Source organism: Phaenicophaeus curvirostris, chromosome Z (assembly GCF_032191515.1).
Source record: "Phaenicophaeus curvirostris isolate KB17595 chromosome Z, BPBGC_Pcur_1.0, whole genome shotgun sequence".
Classification (NCBI taxonomy): Eukaryota; Metazoa; Chordata; class Aves; order Cuculiformes; family Cuculidae; genus Phaenicophaeus; species Phaenicophaeus curvirostris.
In genome coordinates this window covers 46,065,262-46,092,044 of record NC_091431.1, presented here as the reverse complement: position 1 = coordinate 46,092,044, position 26,783 = coordinate 46,065,262, and the positions used below count along the sequence as shown (strand labels likewise).

The 26,783-nt window shown below is 38.7% G+C and overlaps 1 protein-coding gene across 2 annotated transcripts; it reads left to right on the top strand.

The window, feature by feature from the left end:
- The first annotated feature begins 6,187 nt into the window (after positions 1-6,187).
- LOC138733752 (uncharacterized) lies at positions 6,188-26,242 on the top strand. Of its 2 annotated transcripts, XM_069881255.1 has the most exons (7): positions 6,188-6,556; positions 11,545-11,709; positions 13,546-13,668; positions 15,593-15,640; positions 16,495-16,583; positions 18,070-18,162; positions 25,954-26,242. In XM_069881255.1, the coding sequence occupies exons 2-7, from the start codon at positions 11,598-11,600 to the stop codon at positions 26,128-26,130; spliced, it is 642 nt and encodes a 213-aa protein (XP_069737356.1). In that variant the 5' UTR covers positions 6,188-6,556; positions 11,545-11,597; the 3' UTR covers positions 26,131-26,242. The 2 variants fall into 2 exon arrangements, with proteins under 2 accessions (XP_069737356.1, XP_069737357.1); XM_069881256.1 differs by lacking the exon at positions 18,070-18,162 and having other exon boundaries at positions 6,195-6,556.
- Positions 26,243-26,783: the final 541 nt, after the last annotated feature.

Here is a 26,783-nt window from a genome sequence, read left to right as displayed (position 1 = left end):
GGAGAAGAGGAGGCTGAGGGGAGACCTCATTGCTCTCTATAACTACCTGAAAGGAGGTTGTAGAGAGGAGGGTGCTGGCCTCTTCTCCCTAGTGACAGGGGACAGGACGAGAGGGGATGGCCTCAAGCTCCGCCAGGGGAGGTTTAGGCTGGACATTAGGAAAAAATTCTTCACAGAAAGGGTGATTGGGCACTGTTGGAGGCTGCCCAGGGAGGTGGTTGAGTCACCTTCCCTGGAGGTGTTTAAGGGATGGGTGGACGAGGTGCTAAGGGGCATAGTTTAGTGTTTGATAGGAATGGTTGGACTCGATGATCCGGTGGGTCTCTTCCAACCTGGTTATTCTATGATTCTATGATTCTATGATTCTAGGAGTAAAGTTATCCGTTTCTTTCTGTGGAGCCCTGGACTGTCTGAACCTTAAAATAATATTACCTATTTGCTTTTGGAGCAGTAAAGGGGGATCAAAAAGTTATCTTCCACTTTCAACTCTAAGTTATGCTCCACGTATCAGAAAATTTTCGTCAAAATTATCCAGTAGGTTTAAAAGTGATTGGAGAGGACAGACAGACAGCACAACTGCATAAGCCTCAGCTCCTTAGAAAAACAGAGTAACAAGAACTTGGTTGTCTCCAACACTGTACATTTTTACTCTTCTTTCTGATTGTGCAGCACAGGCAATGCAATCACAAAGTTGCTTCATACAGACTTAACAATTATTTAGGTAGGGTTTGCAATTATACTTTACTATGTCTAATTGCAGAGCTGAAACTTGGGTTTTGTCATTCTGTTATTATAGCAATGACAGTTATTTTCCTTTCCTAATGCTGAGGAGTGGAGAAAAATCCAAGGATATAGTTTCAATAGCTAAGAAAAAAAGTGAGATATGGACAGCGAAAGTACTCAGAGAGGCTGTGTTTACATGACTAAAACATTTGCTCCTTTCACTACCCATTCGGTTCCTTTATAATCATGAACTGTAAAGACAATGTTTTGCTCTTTCTGAGAAAACATATCACAGGCCAGGGCTAAAACTGCAGTCCCCTAGATATGGTTCTGAAAGGGGATCAGTGAGCTTCTCCAAATATGTTCACATTGTCGACAGCTGTGCAGTGTGCATGGTGTATCACTGTGCCTGGCGTCTGGTGGCAAGCAAAAGAAGATGCAGCAGTGCCTAGTCACCTTACACATTGAACACACATCAAGATACCACCTGTATGCTACCGTACCCGTTCATCAATGAAGAATAGTGGAAAGACTGGGCAATACTTGAAAAGTATAAATTCAAAGGATTATCTGTATTTCTGGATAACTACAAGTACTGATGCTTGTTCTGGGGTGTTTTCACAAATGCTGCAGGAATCCATCAGTAAAATGTAGTTAAAATACAGCAGTCTTCAGTTTCTTCCAACCACAACTCTTCTGTACACCTGGTTTGATTCTACATTCAAGGAAAAAACACAATTATTTCCAAAAAAGTGATTTAGAAAAGTCAGAGCAAATAGATAAATAATTAATATCTTTCTTAATATTAATTTCACAGAATCACAGGATAGTTGAGATTGAAACAGCCTCTGGAGATCTGTTGCATCTATGACTCCATGCTTAAGGCAGAGGCAACTAGAAGGGCTTTTTCAGAGCCTTGTTCAGTTGGGTTTTGAGTATATTTGAGGGCAGAGGCTCCACATCCTCTCCAGACAACCTGTTCCAGTTCTCCCAAGCTGCTTTCCACTCAGCCAGCCCCAAGGCTTTGCTGGTGTGGGGAAGTCATTCCTCCCCAGCTGCAGCACTTCGCATATCCCTTCGTTGAACTTCATGAAGTTCCTGTCAGCCTATTTCTCCAGCCTGTCAAGGTCTCTTGCATCTGGTGTATCCACTACTCCTCCAAATTCTGAGTTGTTTGCAAACTTCATGAGGGAGAGCTCTGCCTCACCAACTAGGTAATTAATTAATGAAGATGTTAAACAGTACCCTGGAATACACCATGGGTGGCTGGCCTCCAATAGGGACTTAATGCCTAAGGTGGACTAATTACAACCCTCTAAGCCTGGCGCCAGTTTTAAACTAATTATTCACAGTCACCTTCTTGTCTTTGATACAGTGTAGAAATGGTTTCTAGTATTATTTGTTTCACCTTCTCTGAGATCTAGGAGAAGCAGTACTTCCCACAATCCTTCTTCCCATCCCACTTGGAGATAGGAGTGTCATTTGCTGTCTTCCAGTCCTCAGGTTTTTGGAGATAACCAAGAGTGGTCTTGTAATGACATTAGCCAGTGCCTTCAGCACTTGTGGGTGCACACAGTGTTATGTTCAAAGGGCTTCTTTACATCCAGTTTGTTTAAATATTCCCCAAATGGATCCTTCTCTACAGAGGATTCTACAGTTTTCACTGTGCCTCATTGAAAATCCCCTTTGAAATCAAGGCAGCTAAAGAAAAGGAGAAAAGAACTGTGTACTCCAGAGAATTAAAAGAGCACATGTTCAAGACATCATCCTTCTGTCATTCTTGGAAACACCAAAAATTATGTAACCCATAATAAGTGAAAAACAACTGCAATAACATTCAATGTAAGAACTCTAGGGTTTGAGAAATGTTAAAAGACAGTAAAATGGCATTGGAACAGAAGTAACTTCCATTTATACACTGCTGTTTTTCACTTTTTAATCTGAGTTTTTAAGAACAATGTTTTCTCAAAAAATGGTAGTCCCTGCAGTAGTGGTCAGCATAGACAGTACTAAGTCATTAGTCGTCTGTTGTCTACAGAAACACATGGAGGCTAAATAAGTGCCCACAGTTTTGAGTAGTAGAAATTTTCACTGTAGAGTAGAACAGAATTATTTAATTACAGTTTGGAAGTACTGGGAGCAAAAGATAGGCAACAGTAGACCCAGTTTAGTTCTATATATGTCTTCAGCATACCATGTAAACAGGATGCGAACTAAGATAGTTGACTGTTATATGCTCATGTTAAAGGGTTCTTAGGATATTAAAAAACTCTACAGTTTCCAAGAAAAAAATGTTTGATAGATTGACATGTCAGTTTGTTTCAGTAAGTTGCTAAATACATTCAGTTTGACATCTTCCTGCCTTTGAGGGAGAAAGACCTCCATGTGAAGAAAAAGAGGAATTTCTCATACAAATATTATATAGAGCCTTAGAATCACAGAATAGTTTGAATTGGAAGGGACCTTTAAAGGTCATCTAGGCCAACTCCCTTGAAATGAATAGAGACATCTGCAACGAGATCGGCTTGCTCGGAGCCCTATCCAATATGTTCTGGTTAATAAAAATACAATAGTAAGTCACTGGATTTTAGACTAGAAACTCTTGGTTCAAAACAAGAGCATTTTTGACCTGACTTCTCCGGAATCTGAAAATCCTGCCTTTCACATACGATTTTACATTTTCAATCACTTTTACTGAAAATGTTTTGGATCAACTTCCTCCAGAGTGATATTATTTACAATCAAACTTTTCCCCAGTATAAATCTGGAAATACACTGGAGCTAGAAATAAGTTTTTATATCTGATCTTTTTTTCTAGTACTGTCCATTGGCTATGTTTCTGGTTTGTTCCAGCTTGAGCAACTGTGAGCTATGTCTCCTGCAAATTGTTTACAAATCAACTGGCTGATGTTTGCTGTATGCTCAGTATTATTCATGCAATAGCATGTAGTACCAGGAAATGCTTTCCTTCATTTTATTGTTGCAAATATTGACTTTTTGTAGATCAATATCTTTTTACCTAAAAAAAATAGAATTAAAAAACCCTCAAAACCAACACACCAGTTTTAGCCAGTGTTTTACCTTGCTACTTTCCATGTCATCATCCTCTGTCTCCCTATAACTTATTTATGCAGATAATGCTTAGGTACTATGCTGTTTTCATTGCTTTCTTGTGAGGGAAGTAAACCGTAAAAAATTAGGCACTACTTGGCACAACAACATAAATTATAATGAATGCTTTAACAGGCTTTTACAAGAACTTCGGCTGAAAAGCATTATGATGCAAGTAATTTAGAAACTAGTAATGATATTAAAACCAATTTTTTTAGTAATTTTGTTGAAATTTTTCTCAATATGACTTTTTACTAAAGGCTATTGGCTTTAAGGATAATTTAATATGAGATACTAATTTGAATTAGAAGAAAATTTTGAAAATATGTCCAGTGATGGACTGAATCTAGCACTGTATCTGTAGGGGTACAGTTATTAGCAGGGTCCACAGCTTGTGAAATACATCAACTCTAAAGGTAAAGTTTGGAAAGTTTAAAAAAAAAAGGAAAACATAGAAGAATGAGAGAGAGACAGAATGACAGAAAGGGAGATATGGGATGTTGGCATGGATCCTTCACCAAGAGAGAGAAGAGAGATGATATGGGACTGAGGGAATGGGGGAGAGAGAAAGACAGAGAAAGAATGGAAAACGCTTCCCAGTGGCCAGCTGAGAAGAGAAGAGAAGAGAAGAGAAGAGAAGAGAAGAGAAGAGAAGAGAAGAGAAGAGAAGAGAAGAGAAGAGAAGAGAAGAGAAGAGAAGAGAAGAGAAGAGAAGAGAAGAGAAGAGAAGAGAAGAGAAGAGAAGAGGGGGGCTCCCCAGATGAGTGTTCTCCCCTGGTTCCTTCTCCAAAGGAGCAGGTAGTCCTCCTTAACAGTATTTTTACAGCAATAAATTGACTCTTTTCACCAGAACCTGCACAAAGTCCCTGTTGGCTGTTCCCACTTTTGATGCTGTTATCACTGATTGGACCACCAGGAGAGGTGCTGCACAGCTGGTTCATTGCTGAGATTCCTGCCAACACGAAACTTTGGGATACCATAAAGTAAAACCTCTAGTTATTATTGATGAGCACTACTGGTCTGGATTTAGAAAGACTCTTCAGGTCCAAAGATGCTCAGTGACACAGTCAATTACAATCTAAACAACAATAAAGTTTGAAATAAACTGCAAAGGCTAAGATTGATGGTCAGCTGCAGTGTGGATGGATCCACAGTATTTGTGACTTAATCTACCTAGATTGTATCAATTGCAATTAGTTTAAGTGTTTCTTTTTTGTGACTGCTGATGGCATATATTATTATTTAGCAATTCTACAGTACTGTTGGTGTAGTGCATTATTATGTTCATACCTTCAGTAATTTAAAATAAAAAATTGTTCTGTGCTGTGGATGTTTGGACTGCAGACACTTCACTTAAACCTGGAATGGTACCTTGTGACCCTTGAACAATAAACCCTGTAAGGACGGTTTATATTACATAGTACTCCCTGTCTAGCATTGTTACAAAAATATCCATCTGGATCTATCAGCTCCTTACAAAAACATGTACCTGCTGTAGCATCATCAGATCTTGACTCTATGTAACCTCTGAACATCTGTATTTTTTTTTAAAAAAATGCTTTTGCCACATCATACATTTTTCATTGCATTTTTCCTGTACTGAAGGGACAGTCCTATGTTGTGACATTTAGAATCCTTCCCACATTTTTCAGTCTGCTTGAGTAAGAGCCAAAGACTTGAGATTTCTGAGGTTCACATTACTTCGTTATTAAATATATCTTTAAATAAAGTATTTCTATTGACCTGGCTCAGTATCCATTAATGGCTTAATGAACTAAAAAAGACTTTTCCCAAAAAACATAGAAGTTTCTTGGCATGTTATAACAATTCTAGATAAAAGCAGTAGCTCCCTTGTTTTAAGAAAACTCTGGCAAAAAAAAAGACGTTGTCGTTGTTTATACAGGAGTTTAATTATTTCACTGAAGTATATAAAAGTGTGGTTCACTCCTTTAAAAATGCACAACTTGCTTATTAAAACAAATGTAGTGTGTATTAATAGAGGGGACTGATGGGTGAGTGAGGGGTTAGGAACGTACGTGGGAAGATAGATAAAATGAACTGAACATGCCAAATGTGATAATGAAAGAGTTACTTCTTGTGTGATAAAAAGTATTATCTGGACTATACGGGCAAAGAAATATGGTACACTTGTGTTAAACAAGTTAACTCATGCCACAAGTAGTCCAACTATCGCCCTTGGTGCAATGCCTGCAAAGCCTATTTACAAGCTGGGTAAATGTTAACTTGTTTCAGCCTCCCTGAAGCTGAGGCTTTAATCAATCTATAGTACCATAAACAGAGTGCCTGCCCTTGAATCAGCCTTGGAAGGAGTGACACACAGCAAGAACAAAGGCAGTGATGTTAAGTATCACAACAGTATTTATTAATTTATTCAGGCACTGTAGAGAAATACTGGATAAAAATTTGCATGCAGTTCCAGGGAAGACCGCATCTGTGGCGTCTTAGGGAAATAAATGTTTAAAAGTTTGTTCTTACCCTTTCAAGCACTCCTGGAATTCCTGCAGCGGTTAGAGCCATGAGAATATGATATAAATGAGTGAATGTACAAACATAAAAGATTAGATCCACGTCAGACTTTTCTTTTATTCAGAGGTTTGGCTTCCTGCCATGTGTTCAGGCAATAAATTGTCTGTAACAGAGTGACTTCTAGCATACTGCTAAGTCGAAGTATCCCAGCAGAGACAGTAGCAGGCAAAATAAGGTAAGCAAGAGTAGAAGATTATAGCAGGGTTTTAAACTTCTATTTAAGATTATTTTATCAGACTGCTTGTTTAGATTTTAATAAATAATGACTTTTTTCAGTTTTCAGTTTTCTTCTGAAATCCTTTTCTCAGTCTAGTTTCTGTCTATTTTTATATCTTCCTGCATCTAATTTAGAGCGCAGAATTCATGAAGCCTGTCTGAACTTGAAAGAGATGATAACTCCATTAGTTGTTAGGTATATGATGCCAAAAGTTGGGTTTTATCCACTGTTAAATAGTAACAAACTTGGAAGAATTACCTATGTTTTTTTTTGAAGCAGGAGTGTCAGCTGCAACACAATACACTCAGTGAAAATCGATCTGATCCTTAAATGATCTTAGTGATACCTTGTTATGAATGTACCAGTATAGTACAAAATAATATTTAGATCACACCACTGTGTGAATGGACACCAAAATTTTAAATTCTGAATTTTAATACTGAATTTGCTTTAGTTTTGTCTTCAGGTGTGTCTGCTGTAAGTGGACAAGAGAATGATGGCTAAGAACAAATGATACCAGTAAGGGGGCAAGATAAGAGATATAACAGATTTTCTTTGCAGCCTTCATGTACATGAATTGATATGGTATGTGTGGCAGGAAAAAATTTCAAACTCTGTGTGCTTTTAGGGTGATCTTCTTGCTATTGGCCACAAATGTTCTTAAATGTATCTGATTTCAACAGTTTAAAGGGCTATAGTTTCCAGACTCAAATTTCCAAAACAACGTTTGACTAGGTCTGCAGGCAAAAATAGTATCCAAATCTTCCTAGCCCTCTTCAAGCATCATATACCTTACAGAAGAGATAAAAGAACTGAAGAAATGGTCATGAAAGACATTAAAACAAAGAAATAGACAGAGGTAGAGACACAAAATGTTTACAACATTCTATTTATTAAATGTTTATTTATTTATTATAAGGGACGTGAGGAAATTCAAGCCATGGAAGCTTTTGTTGTTTATTGCAGAGAGCTTTGTTTGTTTTGGAGAGCTGACAGAGGTTAAGTTCTACCACAGAGATTTCTGTTTTCTACTTGTTCAAACAAGCCAAAATAATTAAACCTCAGTATAGTCCTCCAGAACTTCAAGATTACCTGCCTATCTTTCTCAGTAGAAAGTTTCCTAAGAACCACTTCATAAATACCCTTCTGAAAATTACTTGGAACTGTCCTGCCCTCTTCAGAAATTCTTCAGGGTCCTGGCTTGTAATCATCCTCCTTCTTTTCTTCATTGTGTAAATTACAGAATGCAAGATTCTGAATCTAGATGGTTTGCATAAGAACACTGCTTCTTGAAAAAAAAAATCATTAAGCACTTAGGACTAACTCAAAAAGAATCAGCATTGGTAACTGCAGTATGTGAAGAACAAATCATAGAATCATAGAATGGTTTGAGTTGGAAGGAACCTTAAAGATCACCCAGTTCCAACCCCCCTGCCATGGGCAGGGACACCTCCCACTAGATCAGGCTGCCCAAGGCTACATCCAACCTGGCCTTTAACACCTCCAGGGATGGGGCAGCCACAGCTTCCCTGGGCAGCCTGTGCCAGTGCCTCACCGCTCTCAACGTGAAGAATTTCCTCCTAATATCGAGTCTAAATCTTCCCCCTCACATTTAAAGTTGTTCCCCCTCGTTCTGTCACTATGTGCCCTTGTAAAATGTCCCTCCCCAGCTTTCTTGTAGCCCCTTCAGCTACTGGAAGGCTGCTGTAAGGTCTCCCCAAAGCCTTCTCTTCTCCAGGCTGAACAACCCAACTCTCTCAGCCTCTCCTCATAGCAGAGGTGCTCCAGAGCTCTGATGATCTTTGTAGCCCTCCTCTGGACCCGTTTCAACAGCTCCATATCCTTCTTACGTTGAGGATTCCAGAACTGGACTCAGTACTCCAGGTGGGGTCTCATGAGAGCAGAGTAGAGGGGCAGAACCACCTCCCTCGACCTGCTGGCTACTCGGCTTTTGATGCAGACCAGGATACGGTTGGCCTGCTGGGCTGCAAGTACACATTGTTGGCTTATACTGAGCTTCTCATCAATCGGGACCCTCAAGTGCTTCTCTGCAGGGCTGCTCTCAATTGTGTCATCCCCCATCCTGTATTGAAACCATGGATTGCCCCGACCCAGCTGTAGGGCCTCACACTTGGCCTTGTTGAACTTCATGAAGTTTAAACAGGCCCACTTCTCCAGCTTGCCCAGGTCCCTCAGGATGACATCCCGTCCTTCCAGTGTGATACCTGCACCACTCAGGTTGGTGTCATCTGCAGACTTGCTGAGGGTGCACTGAATCTCATTATCTCTGTCATTGATAAAGACATTAAACAGCACTGGTTCCAGTACGGACCCCTGAGGGACATCACATGTGACAGATCTCCATCTGGACGTGGAGCTGTTGGCCACTGCTCTCTGAACGCAACCACCCAACTAATATCTTATTGTCTGAACAGCCCACCCATCAAATCCATATCTCCAATTTAGAGAGAAGAATGTTGTGGGGCACCATGCCAAAGGCTTTACAGAAATCTAGACAGATCACATCTATTGGTTTTCCCGTGTCCACTGCTGTGGTTACCCCATCATAGAAAGACACTACATTGGTCATACAGGACTTAACCTGTAGACCAGTAGAAGACTTTTCACTGACATCTTCACTGGGTGTGAAAATCAGGAATTGGGATCTTCACAGCTTCTTATCAAGTGCAGCCAAACTAGAATTGCACTTATATTGTCAGTAAAAATGTTCTGTAAGGGATTAAAAGTCTGGTTTGGAGCATCCTAGATCTCTTGAATTTTTGATGCTTTGTTAATGCTGGACACTTAACCAACTAATGTCTCTCAGGATCCACAAACTGGTATTACGACCTGGATACTCTGCAGAGCTGATTCGCTTAGATGTTTGCAGAGGTCAGAATGTAGTTAGGACTTACTAGAAAACCACAAAGGATCTTCTCTTTTTGTCTAGCATACACAGTGATCAAGCAGTTTCAGCAAGATGAAAGAGAATCAGCCTTTACTTTCTACCTCTAACTTTCTACCTCTGACTAAAAGTTACTAGACATTTGAAAAATGAGACACTTTTACTAGGGTAATTTGTACTAATAACTGTTTCACTTTTCAGTGGTCTAACTGAATTCTTAGTTTTATCTAAACAGGCAAAGAGAGTGAAAATGGTCTTTAGCCTCAGTCTAGTAACAACAGAACTGCCAGGGACAGAGGTCTTTAATTTCTAATATTTCACTTAAATATTTAATGTGAAATTTTGCATTAGCGAGCTGAACTAAACCAGAAGACAGAACTCCTCTCCTTGGGGTGAATTCCCAAATCATTACACTACTGTTAGAACCATGATGTCTCTGGCTTAACTGATGCTTAGTAACTGTGTAAAACTCTGTGCAGCTAGAATTATACCCATCTTTGCTTGGTTCATTCACCAGGGTACCATACAAAATTGAAGCTCAATGTTTTCTTTGATCTCCACTTGCCATAAACAGTTGTCTCAAACAGTTGGTTTGGGGAGAGCATTTAGACTTGGGAATTTATGTTTTCCTTTCTTCAGACTAAAGCAAGGTCCTTAGCTCTTGTGAAATGCAGTGATTCAAACTTCATCTTCAGGATATCTTATTAGCAGTTCCTCAGTCAATATAGTTTCCATTCTCAGACATCAGCATCTCCTTAGGTTATCTAGCCTAGGTAGATATCCTAAGGAGACAGGATGTCTAAAGGATGCTTAAATCCTTTTATTCATCTAGCCTTCAAAAACTGAAGACCATCTTTTCTTTTTTTTTGTAAATATAGTTGCAGATACAATATAATTTGAAAAATGCAGAGCACATTGAAGTCAAATTATAGTTGTAAAAGAATCATTAATAATTTGAAAATATAAATGGTTGGTAATGGTAGGACTTTGATTTTTTTTTCTAGTTGCTTGTGATATTCATGAAAAGTTCTAATATACTCCTCAAATTACCAAACTCCAGTTCTCATTCCTGAGGTAATGTTTCCCGATCCTTGGTTTAAGATGGAAATATGGCCAGATTATGCTGTGTTGAAATTAGCATAATTTTCAGCCATTTAGGAATACTTTGAAAATTATCCCAGACCGTATTGTGAAGGGCAAAAAGAATGCAATTTTGCAATACAGCTAGCAAAGTGTAGTGAGCTTCCTATTACAAAAAAGCATAAATAAATTAGCCCCAGAGGAGGGCTACAAAGATGATCGGAGCACTGCTGGAGCACTTTCCATATGAGGAGAGGCTGAGAGAGTCAGGCTTGTTCAGCCTGGAGAAAAGAAGGCTCTGACGAGATCTTATAGTGACCTTCCGATACCTGAAAGGGGCTACAAGAAAGCTGGAGAGGGACTGTTTACAAAGGCTTGTAGTGACAGGACTAGGGGCAGTGGCCATAAACTGGAGAGAGGCAGATTTAGACTAGACTTAAGGAGAAAATTCTTCACAATGACAGTGGTGAGGCACTGGCACAGGTTGCCCAGGGAAGCTGTGGCTGCCCCATCCCTGGAGGTGTTCAAGGCCAGGCTGGATGTGGCTTTGGGCAGCCTGATCTAGTGGGAGGTGTCCCTGACCATGGCAGGGGGGTTGGAACTGGATGATCTTTAAGGTCCCTTCCAGCCTAGCTGTTCTGTGATTCTATGAAAATAAAGTATCATAAACTGTTTCTATTTTATCTAGGGGTAAACCTTTTAAAATACATTTCTTCAACACTACTGTGCCCATGATAACCTATATCTTATTGCAAGCACAGATGGACAACTAATTTATTGTCACTGAAAACACACCATTTTTGCCTTGCAAGACTGGGTATTGGATCATACAAACAGCCAAACATTTACTGATTTTACCCTGCTTCCTTTAACAGTTAGTTATAAAAACATTATACTCTGTGCAGACTCATTTCTCAACTGAAATGTGAAGTATTGTGACAAATTCTAACTCCTTCTCTAGGACCAAAAAAGGAGGACAACTCAGGCTATCAGGATTTCTGAAGTGCTTCAATAATGCTGCTCCGCTCAGGCCGCAGAAAGTCACATGAAGTGTTGCTCCGTGGAAGGCGGTCTGTTAGGACACGATCTCTGCTGCAGGCTGTGAGAACAGCTCCTAGAAAGTCAGGTAATGTTTTTCCTCTGAGGTATGTTTGTAATCTTGGAAAGATTATTCCAATCCAAGGCAGAATGCAACCAAACTAAGTATCTGCAACAGCTCACCTATAACAAGTTCAAAAATAAAAATGCCTGGAGGAACAAAAATTGAAAGCTGCATTTAAAATAACCAGCAGATAAATGCTTCTCAATAGTGACATCAGTTTTTTTCATACCACCAAGTTCAGACCAGTAATTCCAAAATACTGGTTATACATTCCTGGGAAAAAAGTGAAGGACATAGCAGGTCTCCTTCCTGTGTTATTTTGGGCACTGTGCTAGTTATTGCAAGTCTAGTTAAAAGCAGAATTCTTACACTTTAACTATTACAATATAACAATTTTTAAAAGATTTGCTGTATAGTAGTTGTCCTCTTTCTGGAAGCCAGATTACCTTAGTTGCCAGGTCTTTGAAGAGAAGGTCTTTGACCGTGCACAGATCATCTCTGCATGTGTTGAAGGTCCAACACGGGATGTGTTGGATCTACCTGTTCTGAAAGGTGTGACTCTGGCTGCTAGGTTATGCCTTGTCTGCCTCCTTTGCTGACTGTGTGTGCAGCATTTCTGCTTATCCTGAACAGAGTGGGGAAAAGCTTCTTGGAAGCAACTCTATTCTTTTTTCAAAATATCTGCTTAAGTACAGATGGCTCAGAGGAGGTACATCGATATAAACTGAGTAAAAACATTGGTGAGGCCAAACATTCCAAGAACATTGTGTCACTGCTGGTGCATATCCTGTTGTTCTACTTGCCTAATTGTTCTGGTGAAGAAAGGTCTGCTTATGTCACAGTGTGACCCTGAGGTCTGTGTAGTCTCAAAAAATGTCTCATTTGAATTTGAAAGCAGCAATCCTATTCCAATAAACCCGCGTTCAGCCTAACATAATAAAAACTGTGCCTTATAGTGTTATTCTATAGGTGTTTGACACCCACCTGGCTGGATCTACATCCATCTGACATCCAGAAGAGCATGGTTGTGTTCAGAAGTGATAGGGAACTGTTTCCCTCCTGGCAGCTTTCAGCTACAAAGACCTGGGCTTTTTCTCAGTAAGAGACGTCAGGTCCCTAGAACACATGCTGCCAATTTAGGCAGCTGTATGCACTTAAACATAAAACTCTTGTCTGTACTGAGATGAGGTCTTCAAAGTGCAAAACTGGGAAACAGGCAAGTACTTATCTATGAAATCAGGGAAGCTAGTCTAGAAAGAATGCACTGCAGAGATATTTCTCCTACTTCACCTCTTCACTTACTTAGAATGAAAAAGTATAATCTAACTCTGTGCTTTTCACATCTCTCCATGTGCAGGCTCCTGTGCACAACCTTGCTCTGGCATTTCACAGGGCTGTCTCCCCTACTGTAAGACTACTCTTTCACTAGTTAACTGCTAGTTCAGGTCCCCTTTCTCCTGATCAAATTCCTCCCACCTGCACTAGTCTCTTTCAGCACAGCTATCTGCCGGTTTTTCACAACCCCTTTTCTTACACTGTCCCTCAGGCTTTTAAGTTGGAAGCAGTTTTTTCAAGCCAAAGTTTTTGCAAAACTCCCAAAAGTTCAGTACACATTTCTTTTCACTGAGATAATCTTTTAAACAAAGAAATCTTTGCTTTCATTCTTCACATCACTATCAAGCCCCAAACCAGCTGCTTAAGCACACTGCAGTAATTTCTGTTATAAGTTGGCTATAGTGTTCATAGTTCAAATAGAGATAGATCATTAAGCAAAGTTTGCCTTAAAAAAACACTTGTTATATTGAATTTTACCATTTTTCTGTTGCTAGTAAAATTAATTACAACTCTTTTTTTGATTAGTGTTTAGTCTGCGAGAAACACTGAAATGCTATATATTGACTGAAGATTCAAAAACAGTGCATTTTGACATAGATGAAGAAGGACACCATGAAATATCAACCAAGGATTCACAATCCCATGAAGGTAACTTGCTTTTTATATCCAAACTCATCAACTGCATATAGAGTACTATTGGCCAATGACGGAGCATGCCCAGAGAAGAGCAACAAAGCTTGTGGAGGCTCTAGAGAAAAAGTGCTGTGAGAAGTGCCTGAGGGAAATGAGGCTGCTTGGTCTGGAGAAAAGACACTTAAGGGAGACCTTTTCTCTCTCTACAACTACCTGAAAGGAAGTTGTAGTGAGGTGGGTGTTGGTCTGCTCTCCCAAGAAACAAGATAGGACAAGAGGGAATGGCTCCAGGGCAGGTTTAGATTGGATATTAGAAAAAAATTATTCATGGAAAGGGTTATCAGGCACTGTAATAGGCCTCCCACGGAAACCACGGAGTCACCGTCCCTGCAGGTATTTGAGACATGTATATGTGGTGCTATAGTGATGAACTTGGCAGTGTTAGGTTTATAGTTGGACTTGATGATCTCAAAGTTTTTTTCCGACATAAATAACACTATGAGTGTTTATAAATATTGACAGTGATACAGGGAAACTTTCATTCTGGTTTACAGTAGACACATAATATATTTAAATGACAACAAGATTACTTTGTTGACAACCATTTAAGTTGATAGGAAGTCTATATGCTTGGCTATTAAGACAGTAATGACCAAGATAATCCTCAGAGACAAGGGCAAAATGGAGAAAAACAGAGGATATTTCTGAATTTGTGGGATTATTTTATTTTTCATAGAACTCTTCCTTTATCTCAAATAGAGCTTCTCTAGCTGACACCAAACAACAGCACAGAGGCATTTGTTAGAGGGTTGGTTTGGTTTTGCTTTTTGGAGAAAAGTTTTATAACAAGTACTATTATTCTAGAATGATACAATTTCCAGGGATGTGAAGTAGGGAGAAAACCAAATAAACCGTATTTCTAACCAAAATACAGGGATAAAATGGAATCTGTAAGACAGCTATCAACTTACCGAAACTTTATTTCTTACAAAACCCCAGGTTTGACAGGGATGAGAAATCCATCATCTACACTTCAGATAAAGACAGATAAAGGCTTGTTTGAAGTGTTTACAAACATGACTACTGTTAGTTTTATTCAGTTAAATTATGAATAATTACAGCTGCACTGGTAAGGTATTTAAGTGTGCTTTCTATCTTTTGAAGTAACTTTTACTTGATAACTTTGTAGAATTTTGAAATAAATCTTACAATTAGTAATGTTAATTCATGAACTGAACCAAAACTTGTATAAGACTACAACAGAAGCAGTTTGTGAATGGATTCATAGTGTGACAATCCTGATGAGGGAGATAACTGGTGTTCCTAGAAAAAAAGAAGAAAAAAGGAAATGCTATGTGATATTCTTGTATGCGTAAACACAGGCACTACAAATGTATATTCATGATGTTAAGACATCATTCTGAGAACTAGCTATAACCTGGATGTTACTTTGACAGCAAGCGTGTGATACCTGCCCCAGATGGCTTGCTATGTGATTCAGGCTGATGTTAGAAAAGCCAGAAACCCCATGCTATTGATAACTGCTACTTCTCAGTCTTGTCCATTTCATGTTACGGTCCTCACCTCTGCTGCCAAAGATTTCCAGATTCTCTTTGACAGTGTTTTAGGCCTTACATCTTATTATTGACCTCTGTTTTCTCAAGCACATTCTCTTTTGTAAAACATAATTAGTCATTCAACACATTTATTAGACCTGGAGTTCAGACTTCAGGGCAGCTGTTCACAAGCCTAACTGTACAGTCTTATGGGGCTATGTGAATTCAGAGATCTGCAGGGAATGAAGGCTGATGCCTATTGCTATTACATACTCTTTCTCAGGTTATGTTTTAAAACAATTCTTTAAATTGTATGTGATGTTCTTAAGATAAAGAATGTAACTATATAATTCCAGATATTCGTTAAATATCTTCTATTTTAGATATTGCGTGGTTAAATGTGTTCACAAGGAATGAATCAGCAGTTAATGGTAAGTCTCCTGAGGGCATAAAATGTCGTTGGTTTTGCTAGGGTCTGGTTTGGAAGAGATGTTGCAGGGTGGGAAAAGAAGTTGATAATGTTTTATACACAGATGTGACACCAAATTTTCATTTATGTCAGTTTGACAGACAGTTCTAAAAATTGAAAAGCCTTTCTGTGTTCTGTAAGAACAGATCTTAAAAGTCACAAAACTTGCCTTAGCAAGTTATGAGTAATGTCTTGGACTGAAGGCAAATGTATACAAGGAAATAAAATATATACAAGCTTTTTTAAAAAGAAAAGTATGTATGCTCTGTTGCTGGCATTGGATTCTAGCCAGCTAAGGCTACCTGAATATAAATTTTACAGAGGTTAGGTAATTCTGCATGAACAGTTACAGCTAAGGTGTTTTTTTTTTTATGTTAACAAAGTTATTTTCAGAAAGCCTGCATAAAATAAAAGAGAAAAATAAATCCTATATTTTACATAGTGATGGTAATATAGTCTGGTAATGTTACATGTATGATATACGCATGCATTAAGTATGAATATATATGCCTTTGTAGTTTATATTACATAGTTTTATGTATAACTTATTATTCTATACATTAACTATAAATATAGATAAATAAATATAGATAAATAAAATATATATGTACATGTATGTATATACAGCAAATTTAAGACATCATAAAGCCGTAGACTTTAAATACTTAACAAAAGAGAGTAGTACCAAGAGCAATTTGCTTCTGTTCCTATGCCTTTCAATGTTAAAGTGAACCTGAAAGTTGTCCCTTTACAGAACATTTTTAGGTATGCTTCATTTTACAACGTTAATACAATATTCTTCTCCATATAAAACAGATTCTAGAAATTTTGTGATCCTTACACAGAGATCAAAGCTTAATGAATTTGTCCTGTTGTGCAAGGGTAAGAAGCAGCAGTCTCTGAAGGTAAGAAATGATTATTTCCTTTGTAACTTGAGAGGGCTCTTTCTTGCCATAGGACAATTCCTTCCACAGATCTTTCCAGATCAATTTTCCCTCACTTGCCACCTCCCACATTTCATAACTTCTGAATATCTCCCTCTATTCTATCTAGGAAAACAGACTGTTGCAAAAATCATTGGGTTAGGTAGTTGGCTACTGTCACTAGAAGATAGTGCAGGACATTGGGTTTCAGTCTCTGTGGAGGCAGGGAGATCTTCTTAATCAGAAAGCATGCAGGAAATAAAAGGAGTGAAAGAAGCAGGAATGCTATATTGGAATGAGACGACTTTAAGGGGCAAGCTGTTTTCTCCTAATCAACCTGATCTGCAAGATAAGGAATGTGATGAAAACAGAGCTGAACAATATCATCCTGTTTTAAACATTTACCATTTGTTGTCAGAACATTCTCATTTTCTCCTGTCTTATGAAAATTTGTTTATGATGGGAAGAGCAGGCAAGCATAGTTTATGCTCTTGGAGGATTATAACTTTTATTAAAATCTGCCTGAGGAAAAATGTTATGTTGGAATTTAGGCTGCAAAACAAGGCAAAGGTCTAAGAAGCTCTGTTTACTTGTATTACATGAGATAAATAATGACCCTTCATCTAGCACTACATGGTGGTATAAATTGCTAAATGCTTCCTCATATTAAGTCTTTGATGTTTTTCATTTGGTTTTAATTCACAGACGACTTTCTGTAAAAGCTATTTCCTGAAATCATCTGGGGAAACGAATGTTGCAAGACACATTAATTATTTTTGTTAGCCCATTATCCCACTGTTTTTTTCCTTTCTTTGGAAAAGCAACTGTTTTAAATAGATTTTTCTCATTCAGAGATTACCTTTTCATAAATTAATTGTTTGAAAGGTGTTCAACCAAATCAGGGAAAATCTGAGTGTTGAAGCCTAATGGATTTTGTTTCCCAATCACTTGCCTTCAAGTACCATTTGTACCAGATTATATTTCTTGACATGATTAAAAGTATTTCTTATCTGAAAATGAGGTAAAACATATTTAGTGTCTCTAAAACACATAAAAACCTTGGAAGATCATGGATCTTTCTTTTTCCAGCTGAATACAAATAATTTTCTTAATCTCAACAGGAATTCTCATTTAGAAGATGACAAGGCTCCTTATCTCTGATAAAGTTTTGTTACAACACGATTCAGTCTTGGGTGCTTTGTAAAATAACATCTGAGCATTAACCAGTCTGAAGGACTGTCTTTGGTATTTGCTTTGAACCACATTAATTTTGTATAGCAAATAGTATAGGAGGAATATATTAATGGAAGTGTTTTGAGAACTTATCAATTTATTAATCTTGGATAATTTGAATGTAATCGTTAATGGATTTTATAGAAGAAGTTTTCTTTGGAATTACTACTACCTTTGGTGGATTTAAAGACCAAAATACGAATAAAATTACCAATCTGAATGGTTGTGAACACAGGTATTAAAAGCGCCCTGTTCAGAGAAAGATTATCCTTCAGTGGAAAGCTGCAACATGAAAACATGCAAGCATGAACATCCTGACTTCAAACAGGTATATAATCATAATCAAACAAATAAAAACATGTGTGTGAGACGGCGTGTATGTAAGCACAGGTGTAAAAAAAATGCTGCTAAATATATCTTGCTGCTACTCTTTAAGTGATTAATTATTTTCTTTCCTACTTCAGCTGATTTTTAGTATTTAGAAAAAATTTTAGTATTTAGAAAAAGGAAAATAAGAACTTTTCAATACTTTTGACTTGATTTATATGTATAAGTACATGCCTCAATCTACAGGCAAAATATCTGACTTCCAATTAAAACATGAAACATGAAGATGTTTCCAATATTATTACACTTATATGAAATACAAGGAGTTACAAAGTAGTTTTCACCTGGAACAAATTCTTAGACAAGATCTGAAAAAAATGGAGTGGAAAATGTGGAGCCGATCTAGAAGAGTCAGATTACAATAGTAATTATGTTGTTAAGAAATAGTGAACTCACCAGTCAAAAACTTCTGGGAAGTAATAAAACCACAGATGATAGGTATATATAATTTAATATAAACAAGAAATTGGAAGTAAGCAGTCTCTGGAGTACTTTCAGACCGAGATCTGTATCAGCAGATGATTTTAAGTCAGAAATAATGCATTGTGTATAGAAATACAGATAGCCAGCTGGTTTCTTAACATTTTTTTGTGATCAAAGCTTGATTTTCTTGGCTCTTATCTAGATAGAGATGATAAAAATTATGAACACAGGAAGGAGAGTATTCTAGTTGTTCTGTAAGATATCTTAGACATTCTAACTCAGAGAAAATGAAAAACTAACTAAATATAGCTAACAATAGTTCTGCTGTCCAACAAGGTTTTGGGGAGAGCTGGAAAGAGGAGTTGTAACAGTTGCCTCTAGAGACCTATTCCTCACTCCAGGTTTCTAAACAGATTACTAGAAAGGAAAATTAATTCTGAGAACCTAACAAGACATACAACAATCTACTCATCATGGTTTCTTGCTGATACCTTGCAATTTCTAGAAAAGTCTTACTTATTTGTCTGAGGAGAAATCAGCAGCCTGCATTCCAATCACATCTAGTTACATCAAAAGGCAAAATCATAGGCAAGTCTGAATCATGAGTTTGTTGATAAACTTTTTAGAATGAGTGCACTGATGAGAAACTAATTTCTAGTGAGATGAATTAAGCCTCCACTGCCCTTTGGGTGAAAACAAGTGTGAATAGTTGAATCAGATGAAGAAATACTTCTTACTGCCAATGACAAATCTATGATGATGCTGCAATTTGATAACCTGCTAGATTTTAATAAAGAGTCTTAAAGACAGGCATTTTCCTTTTTCATTGGAAGACTGCCAGTGAAATTAAGAAGCACGAGAATCTTTGAAGCCTGCTGTTATACCAGTAGGAATAGTTGCATATAGTGTTGTACATTTCCATTTCTAAACGAAAGTCTTATGGAGACACAGTTCACAATCAAAGTCTATTAAAACATCTTTTATTAATGGAAAGCTGTTATTATCACAATAAAATAATAACAGCTTGTAATAGCAAAGAATCATTTATATAACCTCTTATTCTAATAGAGGATTAAGTCAGGAAGCCAATATTTACTGCAACACTGTGCAGGTAGGAGTGGAAAGCTGTTTGCATTGTACATGCAGCTACCGCCTCACACAGTGGCCACACTCACAGTCACATAGCTGAAAGAGCAGTGGAGAGGCCAACTCCAGCAGTTTGTCCAAGAGCAGGCTTACATTTACTTATAACTATAATTATTTTAACCTTTTAATAAGGCATGCTTCTTCTAATAATTTAATACCAGCAAATGTAGTTAACCACACAAAAGGATGAATTAAGAGACAGAGAATATTGTTTCCTCCTAGTTCCATCACACATAAGGTTTTCACAACTATCTCCCACAACATGTTGACAGTGATGGGATGTTTCCCACCCCTTACATATAAATTTTCCACTAGCAAATATGGTGTCTTTTAGCACAAGTAAGATTACATTTACAAATTTTGTCATTTGATGTAGGCCACACACAGGGAAGTGTTAACAATCCATGCTATTTCTTCCCTTTGATATTTGTTTTCCAGTTCAACCATAGTATTTTACTATTCATGATACTTTACCACCCTCAGATCCTTTCATACATGTACTTATTAAGCTCTCAGCTCTACTTAAGTATTAGGAACACTCATTTTCCCCTCTAATTTCGAACCTTCCTTTCTCGGTTGATATCCCTCCTAAATTCCTTCTTGACTTTACGCTTAAAAGATTACGGAAGTCAACAATTCTATCACTACATCTGCCTCTCCTTTTCTTGTTAGGGTGATTAGGTTGTTAAAACTGGACAGCACTTTCCCAAAACTTTGACTGGAATTCCCCAGCCTAGATGGACTGAGATCTGAAGAGCTGAAACACTCAAAGCTCCACTAAGATCTGTAACAGTTTGTACTCTAGGAACCTCCCTACTTGCTGACTAGTTGGATGAAGTTAAGCAAGATCTAGATGGATTAAGTCAGAGTTTATAAACAATCGTATTGTGGGATTTACTCTTTACTCCAGTTAAATAGGCTAAAATGAAGAAAACTAGGCTCTAAACAGGCAAAATGTGGCAAGTGAAGTCCACAGAATTACTTTGGTTCAGAATTTTTAACCTTGTCAGTAATGACAATACCATGTTTACTGTACTTGGCTGCTGGCTCAGGTCAACCTACTACAGTCCTTTTTGGCACCCGGCATGCAGCTCGAAGCAGGATTTTTGGCTTTGTAAGTTGATTCTTCTACTGTAGAGCCAAGGACTGATCGGCAAGGCTCACTTACCTTTCAGCAGTCCCACACGGCCACTGTGAAAGTCTGGTGGAGGATGGAAATTAAGTGGGCTATTCTGGCCTGAATAAAGCCATGCCACTGTTGAGTGCTGCTGTATTAGATGTACTAGAGCTCCAGTACAAATGGGAGTCAAATGTACAGAGTGTATGCTACAACTGATGTTGCCAGAGAATGTTTCTTGATCTATTTGTCTGCAGAGTGCAGGCCACAGTTTGCTTTCATGCAGAGGTGTGTCTTTACTTCTGGAACTGACTGCCCCAGAGCTGGAAGCGCAGCCTTACCGTTTGTCAAGACAGGACCAACTGTGACCAAAAAAGCACTGAGGCGTGTTTACCCCAGCCAGCAGCCAAGCACCCACACATCCACTCACTCAATCCCACTCCTCACCCATGGGACAGGGGAGAGAATGACAAGAGCAGAAGTGAGAAAACTTGTGAGTCAGGATAAAGACAGCATAACATGTGAAGGTCAGAAAAAAACTCAAGTGATGCGAAAGTACTTGTTCTCCTCCCATAAGAGGATCAATGCCCAGCCAGACTCTGAGCAATTGCTGCCTTGGAAGCAAAAAACACACCATCCTCTTCTTCTTCTACACAAGTCTTCATGGCTGACCATGACAATATATGCAGTGTCCCTTTGGCCAGAACGGGGCAGCTGTCCCAGTTGTGGTGCTGCTCAGCCTCTTGCGAACTCCCAGCCAACTTGTTGGTGCAGAGTGGGAAAAAGAAAAGGTCTTGATGCTGTTCAAGCATTGCTCAGCAACAGGCAAACCACTGGTGCGTCATCAACTCTGTTTTAGTCACAAATCCCAGTGCAATGTAATTCATTGGTGATTCTTTACAAGGTCCATAGCTTCTTTGATGCAATTGAGGTGGTAGCTCAGTTTTACTAGTTTGCTCTTCATCATTGTATGATTCATGCGTTTTCTGACCATGTACTCATTTCCTTGTTTTATCTGGGGCAAAATGTAGATTGCAGCATGCTCTATACTCCTTTGTGTAACATATCGTGACAATATAAGATGATTTGTTCTGTTTCAGCTGGCCTTTGTATCCATTCCTTCTTATCTTTTAGCTGCTTCCTGGTTTAGAGTGCAACAGTTCAACATAGCCTAGGGTTATGCTCATTGTGCCTTATTCAAATTGATCTTAAGCAATTTTGAGTCTAGTTATTTTAAAACTTGGATACTACTCTCTCACATCTTTCTCTGTAGCTCCTATCACTAATGTATTATTCCATAAGACAATCTATTTATTTTTAACTTGTGGAGGCGATTGTAGCTCTTTCCTAACTTGAGCATACAGACACTATTGCAAGTGCATTGTGAATCTCCTGTGGGACATGAATAAAGATGTATTTTTTGGTCACCAAATGTGAAAGCTAACCTGCAAATTGGTTCTTCATTTAATGCAACAGCCAAGAAACAGTCAGATCTATAACTGAAAAACAAGTGTTATTTTCTTGTAACTTTCCAATGGTCTCTTAGGCATTCCTGCTACTGTAGGAGCTGTCCATAGGATGAGTTTTATCAGGCAGTTGTGCACCATAGTCTGCAGGTTTTCACTTAGTAGGCTAGCTGTGTCATGTTTTCTTGCAAAATATCTTGTTCTTCAATGACCTGCTCCAACTCCCAGTCATTGTGCTTCATATACGCACAATATCATTACCCAAATCATCGTCCTGTGGTGGCTTTCTATGTAATTTTCCATCACTTCATGCAGATACAGCAACTATTTTTAATTTTTGCATCTCAACCTGCTTTTGCAAGCACCTAATTTTGGCTTTAAATATTCAAGAACCCATTGGAGTCTTCCTTGCTCTACGGTGAATTTCTACACTGTACGCATTAAACCTTCTCCTTGCTTCTGCAGGTTTTCTTTCTTTTTCTTCTTCTTCTTCTTTTTTTTTATTCCCTGAAGTCACAAGATTTTCTTATTACATTTGTATTTCCTTATTACATTTTTGAGACCTTAGAAGGTTTTTCTTTCTCAAATTCATAGAACCATAGAATCATAGAATGGTTTGGGTTGGAAGGGACCTCAAAGATCATCCAGTTCCAACCCCCCTGCCATGGGCAGAGACACCTCCCACTAGACCAGGCTGCTAATTTAGGGCCAGTAACTCTCATGCTCCTAGTGATTCAACCACCATCTTGAAGGAAGACACCCAGAACATTATTTGTACTGCTGTGTCCCCAAGGCTTCACGTTGCTGCCAGCATGAGAAACCCAGCAAGGTAGGCTCTTGATAGCCCAGGTGAAGAGTCATGGTAAAGTACCCGCATTTCCAGAGGGCAGGAGCTTGCAGCATGAGCTTACAGTAGTCACAAGGATTAGTTGTGTGCCTGCTCAGAATAGAAGAGATTTCTGACATTCAAGGTTTTTTGTCTTGTTTTCTTACACTTATTTTAGAAGTAGAGAAAATGAGCTGTGGCGTATATTTTCTGTACTACTTTAAAGGCAAGGATGTTTTAAAGGCCAGAAAACAAGGCTGAGAATGAAAAAAATCCCTGTTTCCTTGTTAGCTGCTCAGTCAGTGTAGGCTGTTACACGCTGTCAGTCGGCTACAGCTCTGCATAGCATTAGAAACACCTTCACGTGTTGCACGCTCTCTCAATTTTCTTTGGAGCAAGCCAAATCCTTTATTCAAAGTAAAACTTTGAGCAAGCACTGGCTTTCAAAATTAACAAAATGCTGGCATTCTACACTGATTCTTTGCAAGAGCAGAATGGATATGAAAACAACTTGAGAAGCACTACCCTTTTATTGTATGATTTCATTCTCTGCATAATTAATTTGAAGCTCTTGGAATCAGCTTGTTCAGAAATAGCAGAGTGGAGCAAAAGACCTGTAACCACCTATCAACAGCAACATAAAAACATTTATTTTAGTATTAATCTGCAGTGGGAAGCCATACATCACAAGCCAGGGGAATGGATCTATGGCTTTGTGTTCACTCAGCAGCTAGTGATGAGCAAAGTGCACCAAGGGTCATCACTAAGTTGTCCAGCATGTTCATGATCTTCAGTTAAGAGGAGGGACTGGCTGCCCAGTGAGGCAGTGCAGTGCCCTGCCCTGAAGATTTTTCAAGATCTAGCTGGATAAAGCCCTGACCAGCTTGTTCTGTCCTTATAGCAGAGCCTGTTGTGCTCAAAAGCTTCGGCTACAGATCTCCTGATATTGCTTCCAGTCTGAACCATCTTGGGATCCCAGGATCCTATGACCTAGATAATATCACTTCCATAAAATCAGCAGGTGACACAAAATTAAGGGCCTGATAGAACTGCAATTCAGAAGGACCCTGGGAAGCCTGCAGAAAAGTTGACGGATCTGAGCTTATCCAGCCAGGTGAAGTGAGGCTGAAGAATGATCTAGCAGTTACCTGCAATGACTTGCCGGGGAGTCACAAAGACAAAAAAATTGTCTTTAGCTTTCTCAGTAGTAGTTTTTAAAATGGATTTTTTTAATTGAAGCTCTGTCGGGAGATCCATTGAAGCATCCTCAATATGGATCCTCTTACGCTGGCTTGATCACAACAGAACGTTTTAGCTGCTTCCTATTATAGCTTTGCTAATACAGGAGGCATATGCTCAAGTTTCTTTCATATACTCTGAAATAACTGCAGGACATTTTCTTTCCATCCCCTGTTGTCATATGGGCTGAAGGGACACTCCTCCTTCCATAGAAAGGTGGTCGTTGTCTTGGCATAATCGGCAGCATAGCTGGAACCCTTTAACATCTTCCTGCTTTTCCCAGGCATTTATTTTCGTTTTACAGGTCCCCTTAAGCATTGTCTGCAATGATAACTCACCAGACTGGTCAGATTTATAGAACTGTCTTGTGGGTAGAAGGAGACTGTTCAGCCAGATCACTCAAAAGGGAAGATGAAATAATTTGATTACAATGTGTTCTTTTACCACCTCAGTTTTCCCTGAACCATATTATAAATTGCTTGCTCCTTGATAAGGGGTTGAGTTGGGAGAAATGAAAATCCCAACCTTTAATTCATTGAAGTTTTACTATTATCAGAAGATAACTATTCACACAGTCTTCACAATTACTCCCCCACAAGTGCACAGGCTCAGGAGCAGGGGCTCGCCCCTTCGCCCCAGGGCTTTCCAGGCAGCTGTGCACAGAGTCACCTGCAGGGTCCCTCATGTCAGCAGGTGTGCTTACAGACACTGCCCTGCACCCCTTGTCCACTGACAGCAGACACTGCCATATTGGGTGAGGTGGTATCCCACAAGACCACATGGTGCCTTGTGGTGCTAGTGTGTACTGGAAGCTTTGGGCAGGTTCAGCAGCTCCTTGGTCTCCTGAGCTTGTCAGTTTTTGCAGCTGTAACAGGGCCATTAGTCTCCAGGACTTATGGTGTCAGAAGCTACCTCTCAGCACATACTCTTCCTCTCTCTATCGCTGTGCTTTCTGGTAACTGTTTCTCCATCCTCACCCTGAGGTGCCTGGAGAGACCAAACACACTGAATCTTTAAAAAAGCATATTGGAAACTGGAGATGTACAGAAAAAATATAGGCAATAGAAAAGTTGTTTAACAGTATATAGTACAGTAACATTCTGATTTTACTCCATAGGAGGCAAGAAAAAATGTGGACTGATGTTTTGTTGCTGCTGGCAATTGAAAATCTGTAGTAAGGAAATAATCAGATGAAAATCCTAAATCATCCCAGTGTACTGCAGAGGAAAACCGTGCTGGTCTTTTTGTAAAGCAAAGGAATGCAGCTATGGGTCTGGAAATACTCCATACTTTGAGGGAGAAAAATATTATTTTATTCATAGTCATCACAGAATCTATCCTAAAATAATTACGTGTTGCCAAAGATTTATCATAAAAATTAGTAAATACGTGTTACTGGAGAAAAGCATTCAAAATATAACAAGCTATCAACATACATGAATTTTAGTCACAAAAAAGCCTACAGAAAGGCTTTAAAAATATAACATATGTTCTTTACTTTGTGTATTTTCATAGCTGAGTGAAGATAATCACTTTTTCATCATGCATTACCAAGGAGATTCAGTGCAGTTCCAGTGCTATGAAGACAGAAGTTACTACCTGTATGTGAATGACGACTCACTTGATATTCGCAAGCTGGAAAAAGAATCCAATGAAGATAAAAATTTTTACTTCAAGGTGTCGTATCTATAAGAACTGTAACTCATCTGCCTTTCTGTGGCCTAAGTGCCCTGTAATAGCCTAATAGAAGAGAATGAGGGTTGAGGTCAACTAATTTCCATTTTGACTTACATTTTTACTTTTTTGCAATTTCTTGGGTCACCACTTTGCACAAGTAACACCCTTTATATCTGTACTTTCAACAGGAAAGTAGAAGGGCTAAGTTTGAAAACCATACTAACTGATCAGTCTCTTTCTGTCTTACCTACACAATTATGTTTTTAAGGAGCTGAATTTTTCTGGAAGGGGAAAAATACACAGGGGATACTTTGAAGATGGGGGATAAAGAAGGAACCGTAAGTGGATATGAAGTGCAAAGCACAGTTAATTTTTTACACGGTAAACATTTTATGTTTTAAAAAAAATGTCTCTTTTGAGCGTGCATAAACTTGAGAAGAAAACATATAAAATTTATTAAATGTGTATAAGCATGTCCTGACTGACTGTCTGACTGACTGACTGACTGACTCACTGACTGACTCACTGACTGACTCACTGACTGACTTTGGGAAAGGACTGGAAAAGGTGTCTCAGGCCTGAGAGCAAAGGAAGATGCTGAAGTTCAGACAGAATTTCTTTCTGCCAATTTAGTGCCAAGTCATCTCATATATTCCATTGTGTAATTT

Coding starts and splice junctions, on each gene's coding strand:
- LOC138733752 (XM_069881255.1), top strand. CDS start 11,598: ATGCTGCTCCGCTCAGGCCGCAGAAAGTCACATGAAGTGTTGCTCCGT. Junction 11,710..13,545: donor AACAGCTCCTAGAAAGTCAG/GTAATGTTTTTC, acceptor TTTTTTGATTAG/TGTTTAGTCTGCGAGAAACA. Junction 13,669..15,592: donor GGATTCACAATCCCATGAAG/GTAACTTGCTTT, acceptor CTTCTATTTTAG/ATATTGCGTGGTTAAATGTG.